The following is a 7,991-nucleotide window of genomic DNA, read 5'->3' as shown; positions in this document are numbered from 1 at the left end:
GGAATGGGCAGTGACAAGACAGCCCAGGATCTGCAGTACAGCGGCTCCTTCCAGCCCAACCGCAGCGGCCAGACAGTCACCTACCTGGGCAAGTTTGCCTTTGACACCCCCCCTACGAGTGGGCTGGGGGGCTCGGGCTGGGGCTCGGACAACAATATCATCAGCCTGGTGAGCGCGGGGATCCTGGGGGTGTCTCCCTCCCCAGGAGCCCTCAGCACACACACCTCCTCCCCCGCGGGCCAGGCCTCGGAGCTGGAGCAGGTGTACGGCAATCCGCTGCCTCCTTACTCCAGCTGCAGCGACATGTACCAGGATCAGGTGTCCTTCCACAGCCCCGCGACCACGAGCGCGCTGCCTTACTCCAGTGCAGACTACCACCCGGCCAAGCCTGCCATGGAAAGCAACCTGTTCTCCATGATCCCGGACTACAACCTCTTCCACCACCAGGGGGAGGTGAGCGTCATGGAGCACAAACCCTTCCAGAGCATGGACCCCATCAGAATTAACCCGCCCCCCATCACCCCGCTGGAGACACTCAGAGCTTTCAAAGACAAGCAGCAAGTCCATCCGGGATATGCAGGTGGGCAGCACCACCAGCACCACCATCCTTCCCAGCACCACCAACCTCCACCTGCACTCACACTGAAGCCCATCCGCCTCCGGAAATACCCAAATCGGCCCAGCAAGACCCCCGTCCACGAGCGTCCCCACGCCTGCCCAGCCGAAGGGTGTGACAGGCGCTTCTCCCGCTCCGATGAGCTGACCCGCCACCTGCGCATCCACACGGGGCACAAGCCGTTCCAGTGTCGCATCTGCATGCGTTCTTTCAGCCGCAGCGACCACCTGACCACTCACATCCGCACCCACACCGGTGAGAAGCCCTTCGCCTGCGAGTTTTGCGGCCGCAAGTTCGCCCGGAGCGACGAGCGCAAGCGGCACGCCAAGGTGCACCTCAAGCAGAAAGACAAAAAGCTGGCGGAGAAAACGGCCGCCACAGGCGGCCACGGCTCCCCTCCTGTCTCCTGCAGCAGCGCCTGCGGAGCCAGCTCCTTGACGGTGACCACATGTGCGTAAAACTGGACTGAAGCGGGAACTGACGCTGCACAGCACTGCAAAAGGGTCCCCCGTTGCACCACCGTACCTGGGATTTTCTATTTGAAGAAACAAAACAAAAAAAACGGGACTCGCAGCTTATTTTTTCTGTTTTTTTGTTTTTTGTTTTCTAGTTGTTTGTTTTGAAGCTGGACTGTTTTGTGTTTGTGGCGTTTATTCCACATGACGTGGATCTTGCTGGCCTGACCCGTCGCGGGCAGGAGAGAGAGAGAGAGAGAGTGTGCTGGGCTCGTGGGACGCTGCAGTGCGAACGTGCCGTCAGTGGCGTTCCTTAAAGGGTGCATATTGCGCGTGGAATTTTAACACCAGTCTGATTGCAGACGGACTTTTGTAGCGAATCGGGATTGAAAAAAAATGCACTTATAGAAACCAGAATGGTGATGGGTATGGGATGGGCGACTTTTGGAGGCCCTTCAATATTTGCTTTGCGTTTTTACTTTGCAAAGCTGTCTTCAAAAAACAACAACGACAACAACACCGATCTGCTTGTAGGCGCTAAAGATTGGGTCTTTGCTGTCGGGATGTTTGCTTTTGATGGCTGCTTGAGTCAGTTCAACCAGTTTTGTATCTGGTTCCACTACAGCTTATATATAGCAAATGCAATTGTGCCAAAAAAAAGAATGTGACTTTAGCAAGTGTTCAGTGGTAATGTCAAAGGGCCCTTTTCAATGCAGCCGAGTCTTTCGCGACGTTGTTGATTATGATCTTTGATTTCTTTTAGTTTGTCTCTGGCTGATTTCTGAAGAATTCTAAAGTTGTCAAAACCTCAAAAGGAGTGGTAATCTTGGAACGTGATCGGGGGTGACCACGCCTAACATAGCCGATTCAAAAAGTACAAGAAACAGCTTTAGAATTTAGACAGATTCTTGAATTTATCAGGAAAATCAGGAAAAGAAACGGCCATTCTTAGCTTTTCTCCATGTGGGATATTAAGCACTATTTTTTTTTTTTTTTTTTTTTACAGAACGGTACGGTAAATTTGCCCAAATTAACAGCACTTTGTCATGCTAGAGTTAATTAAATAATTGATTAATTGGTGCACGTCATCCAAGTTCTGTAACATTCCTTCAGTTCCAAACATTACAGAACTATATCATTCTATTATACAGTATTCAAGTCAACGTTCTTTACAAAATACTGTCCAGAAGGAATTGAGCTCTGTGCTGTTTTTGAAAATAACGGAGGGGTGTAAGACTCTGGTTTGAGGGTGTCTTGCCACATCGCTAAAGTTTCAATACCATAGAGAGTGGGACACCCATGTAAACTTTAACAAACAGAATGTAAAGCTGCAGCTGTCCATTTCCAGTGTTAAGTTTTGTTTTTACAGTGACTGAATGTACATAAACCGTCGATTTTGTTAAAAGACGGAACACTTTTTGTAAATATAAGAGAATGTAGTGCAGTTCAGTAGTCCAGTTTGCACAGAGAGATATTTTCTTCTGCCTGTTGCCCGGTTTACACACGCTGGGTACCGATCGATGCGACTCTAGGTCGTGATTAGAAGTCTTTTTTTAGGGTTGTGGAGTTTTGAGACAGTGACACACTGACAGCATCGCATCCGGAATCCTGCAGTAGAATCTTGTAATGTCGACTTACCGCATGCGCTTCAGTGGAAACGCAAACAGTGGCACAGCAACGTCACTTTATAGATGCAGTGGTAACGTTTTATATGGCGATCCATTGCAGTATCTTATCAGAAGCAGTGTGCTACCGTATCAGGGCCACTGGGCAATCTTTGATCTTGATTTTCTAAACGTTTTCCCGGGGCTTCAAGTCACACTTACAACCAGCTCATTAGATACCCTATAAGGCTTGACTCAACATTTCAGTATTTAACTGCTGGAAATACGAACTGCCCCCTTTTTTCTTATTAGTCAATAATCTGCACCCAAACAATGTGCTTTTACTGCGCATTTATACCAACAGCAGCACCATCCAATGCAACACGATAATAAGCAAATACGCAGCTGTGCATAAACACACACACAAAACAACACGTTCAATGTGCAAACAACACTGGCCAGATTGGTCTGTTAACCCTAAGAAAATGAAATAAAACTAATAACGATTTAAGACTTTTTTTTATTTTTTAAACGGAATCTGACGGAGTAAACCCGCTCCTAGTGTTTGGAAGCTGGCTGTTAAGAGTACATTGCTGGAAGGCATTGACTGAGGCTCTGCATAGCTGAGCGACTGAACCCTGCAGTAAAGGTAGAGGGTCCCGTGTCTGTTTAGCCACTGTTAGTCTAAAAAGCTCCAGCTCTTGCACAGTGACATTATTTGGAAAGTTTTAGTTGATTGGTATCCTGGTATCTTCTTCATTGCATTAAAACGTGTTACAATATTATACTGATGCAATATTTTCGGCAATACAGCCTACATATATGTATATTAGGGTTAAAGTCAGCAGGTTATCCAGTCCAAATTGGACTAATGCTAATGCTTGAATTAAATGGATAATCCTATTTCTAACCTAACGTGCAGTTATATATATATATAAAAACCAAAAGATAATAACACTGCTTGCAGTGCTTGCTGGGGTTGAGGAGAGCCTGGGGACACGAAGCACAGCTTTTGCTTTTGCTAGAGTTTGCAGCAAGGCACGCAGCACTCGCATCCAGTCGCATGCGCAACACGGTACTCCATCACTCCAAAAGGTTTCGTTTAGAGTCTCTGCAATTCTCTGGAAAGCACGCTCCCATTGGCTAAACAGGCAGATACAAATAACTTCCCTTCCCCGCCCACCCCTGACCCAGCTGCCCTTTATACACACGCCCTGCAGCAGATCCAACGGCACCAGAGAACTGGATGGTGGGAAGTTCAGCACTGAAGTCTCACAGGATTTCCTTGTGTTTCGTGTTCTGGGATGCTGGCCGCGCAGTAGTTTTGGCAAGCGTCCATTCCTTCTCCAATTAGCACGGAATTCGAGATTTGGAGCAGACCTTTTCAAGCCCCCGGCAGATGCCACAGATGCAGGTTACATTCAAAACAAGGGAAGATGTTTTTATCCAGATTCAAATGTAATGCGATTCCAACGCCGGTTTCCAAAGACTCTACATCATTAACATTGACCGTAAACATCACCTTTGACAAAGGAGCAAGCCGACGTCTCAGTGAAGTCCACAACATGCTGTAATTTTCGTTCAAACTCAAACTGTATTGTCATTTAGCATCTTAAAATTCAGAGGGTCGTTTTTAATCAAATCAAATCAAATTAAACCCTTTACTCGCTTATCTCATTGTTAAAAGTTGAAATGTGCTTTCTAGGTGTATTTCAGCTTCAGTTATGTTGTTTTCTGCGTTACGTTGTATTATAATTGCTGTGTGCGCGCAAGAGGGGAATTTGCTAAGTTTGAAAATTAAACTCAACAGCTACCCAGCTTTGAAAATAACCCCACAGTGTACAGCAATATTCAATAAAATGAACGACTACAGAGAAGAAAAAAAAGTGTGTCCTTAATCCAACTTAATTCACATGTGTTTATTTTAAAAGGAGTTAGATCAGGGAATATATAGGAATTGCATACCGGGTGCTGTACGATTCAATTTGCTGTCCGCTCCTCGGGAGGTAAGAGAGGCGTTGCCACCTGCAGTGGGTTTAAATGATCTTGTATCTTACTCATCACCATCAACTGTATTTTTTATAACATTTAATTAAAACAACAACAATTAAATAATCTGATCGTTAACATCTGATGCAAACTCTCATACAAGCCATCTGATACACATCTTTCGCCACTTCGATCTATTTGAAATATATTCCAAACAAGACCCAGCTGTTGCGGTGTTAGGCATATATTTGAGCCCAGTTCGTGTTTAAAATGATTACCCATGATCGGATAGGACTGGACTGTGCACTACAGAATTTATTGAATGATGGTGAGTCATTACCTTCTGTGTTCTCCACAACCCCTGGTTCTGGTTCTTTTGTGCCGGGTTTGTCTTGTTCATACACACGAGGATTTGATCTCAACTTTATAGGCGTCCTCATCGTGTATTGTAGAGTTGCATGTCACTGCACGAAAACTGTCACATTTCTAAAAAATAAAAATAATAATAATAATAAACTTTTTGTACCCGAAATTTGAAAACTGAAGCTTGTAACCCTTCTTTTTTCCAAACATGGCAAAAAAAGACGTACTTTTTTTTGTTCATATTAAATACCATGCTAATATATATATATATATATATATATATATATATATATATATATATATATATATATATATATATAATGTGCAGGCTGTAACAAACCTTGAGGGAACGATATTTTTTAGAAAAAAAAGTTTTTTGAATAAAGACTTTGAAGAGAAAAAAAGAGAAATGTAATATATTTTGTGGATGTTTTTATTTTATTGATTTTGTTCTATTACCTTATACTAAGGTATACTGTGCTTAATTCCAATGAATATTATTATTGTTATTGTTATTATTATTATTATTATTATTATTATTATTTTGTGGAGGTGAGTTTTTCGCCCATGTTTCCTGGGCTCATTTTGTTTGTTGCAATGCAAATGTTTTTGGTATTAATGCAGAACGCATTTGAATGACAATATGTATTGTTCTACCATTTGCACTGTGAGCAAAAACCAGAAATCCGAGACAGTAAATGTATTGTGTTGCTGACAATCACTTGGCGGTCTGTGTCTCGTTTGTTAGGCTTTCCTTCCTATAGGACCCTGTGCTCTCCAATGCAGGTTTACTCTGAGCTTCAATAACGCCTGTGTATTTGAAAGAGGAGGATGACACCCTAATGTGTTACAACGTTGAGAAACGAACAGCCTGAGAGTGCTTAAGAAGCCTTGAACGATATCCCTTCATAACATCACGATATCCCTTCATAACATCACGATATCCCTTCATAACATCGCACCCTGCTGAACATGAAAGCCTGCTACTGAAAAAGTGTGCCGCTGCAGTCCAATAACATAGAATTGACATGTTAGAACATTTTATAAATAGTAATAATAAACAAATAAACAAATAAATAAATACCCAAGCAGTTTTAAAACAAAGTGCTCAAACATGAAATCTTTACAAAACAGCATGTTGACCAGAAGAGGCTCCATTCATTATGAAATGCATCAATAGGAGACCAGTCGTACTACTGACTAGTTTTACCAAACAACCCAGGGGCAACACCAACCTAAAATGACTGTATTCACACTGATAGAATATGAATCAGTAGATGGGTTTATACCTTCATTGAGAGACATGCGTTTGGTTCACTGCTACTGAAATTAATGCTGAGACTGGTGACACTGATGCTACAGCTGGAACTGGTAAGACTGGTGCTGACACTGCTGGGACTGGTAAGACTGGTGCTGACACTGCTCGGACTGGTAAGACTGGTGCTGACACTGACTGGTGCCGACACTGCTGGACTGGTAAGACTGGTGCTGACACTGCTGGACTGGTAAGACTGGTGCTGACACTGCTGGGACTGGTGAGACTGGTGCTGACACTGTTGGACTGGTAAGACTGGTGCCGACACTGCTGGACTGGTAAGACTGGTGCTGACACTGCTGGACTGGTAAGACTGGTGGACTGGTAAGACTGGTGCTGACACTGCTGGGACTGGTAAGACTGGTGCTGACACTGCTGGACTGGTAAGACTGGTGCTGACACTGCTGGACTGGTAAGACTGGTGCTGACACTGCTGGAACTGGTAAGACTGGTGCTGACACTGCTGGACTGGTAAGACTGGTGCCGACACTGCTGGACTGGTAAGACTGGTGCCGACACTGCTGGACTGGTAAGACTGGTGCTGACACTGCTGGACTGGTAAGACTGGTGCTGACACTGCTGGACTGGTAAGACTGGTGCCTGACACTGCTGGACTGGTAAGACTGGTGCTGACACTGCTGGACTGGTAAGACTGGTGCTGACACTGCTGGACTGGTAAGACTGGTGCCGACACTGCTGGACTGGTAAGACTGGTGCCGACACTGCTGGACTGGTAAGACTGGTGCCGACACTGCTGGACTGGTAAGACTGGTGCTGACACTGCTGGGACTGGTAAGACTGGTGCCGACACTGCTGGACTGGTAAGACTGGTGCCGACACTGCTGGACTGGTAAGACTGGTGCCGACACTGCTGGACTGGTAAGACTGGTGCCGACACTGCTGGACTGGTAAGACTGGTGCCGACACTGCTGGACTGGTAAGACTGGTGCCGACACTGCTGGACTGGTAAGATTGCTGATGCTAGTGCTAACACTGATCAGACTGCTGACACGGAATGATGCCACGATTAAAAACATTGATTTAAAAGGCTTTACTTCAAATAGAGTTTGCCAATCCTCCTATGGCCTGATCTATGGAAACGCTGTTACATTTCCTCTTGGGACATGTCTCTGTGGACATAGAGCAGGGCACTCACGCTGCTGCGAGAGCAATCACACACATCGAAAGGATAGTCTCAGTGAAACTCCTTCTCGTCACGAACAGGGACCCTAGGAATCCGTCTGCTGCGGAAAACCCGGATTGTCTCGATGCTGTCAGAGAATTCCTAGTTTTACACTTGGGGCCGGGGGGCAAAAAAAACAACATGTGAGGCTTTTTTCTTTGTTTGATAACCAGCCCAATACACTTACCATACTCATCAACAGACAGTGCTGCTTTAAATTGACCTAAATATACTTTGCTTCTGCTACACGGAGGTCAAGTCTGAAGGAGGCGCCGCGCTGTCCATTCATACCGTATCCTATCTGTGGCTTACTTCAGTATCCAGTGCGTCGTTACCAGTGACAAGCTGTTTAGAGATGCCGAAAACGATTTATAATAATAATAATAAAAATAATAAACAGCTTGATAATAACCAAAGTTATAATATTATCAAGCGCTTGTCTCAATTGACTTCTTACTCATGTTAT

The 7,991-nt window shown here is 44.8% G+C and overlaps 1 protein-coding gene across 1 annotated transcript in view; it reads left to right on the top strand.

The window, feature by feature from the left end:
• The window catches only part of LOC121302387 (early growth response protein 3-like), an 8,852-nt gene extending 3,676 nt beyond the window's left edge, over positions 1 to 5,176 (top strand). The window contains exon 2 of the mRNA XM_041232325.1: positions 1 to 5,176. This exon is cut by the window's left edge and continues 17 nt beyond it. Within this exon, the coding sequence (XP_041088259.1) occupies positions 1 to 1,074 (1,074 nt within the window). The 3' untranslated portion in view covers positions 1,075 to 5,176.
• The last annotated feature ends 2,815 nt before the right edge of the window (positions 5,177 to 7,991 follow it).

Source organism: Polyodon spathula, chromosome 29 (assembly GCF_017654505.1).
Source record: "Polyodon spathula isolate WHYD16114869_AA chromosome 29, ASM1765450v1, whole genome shotgun sequence".
Lineage (NCBI taxonomy): Eukaryota > Metazoa > Chordata > Actinopteri > Acipenseriformes > Polyodontidae > Polyodon > Polyodon spathula.
The sequence above is the reverse complement of the archived record's forward strand: the minus strand, read 5'-3'. Positions and strand labels throughout refer to the sequence as shown.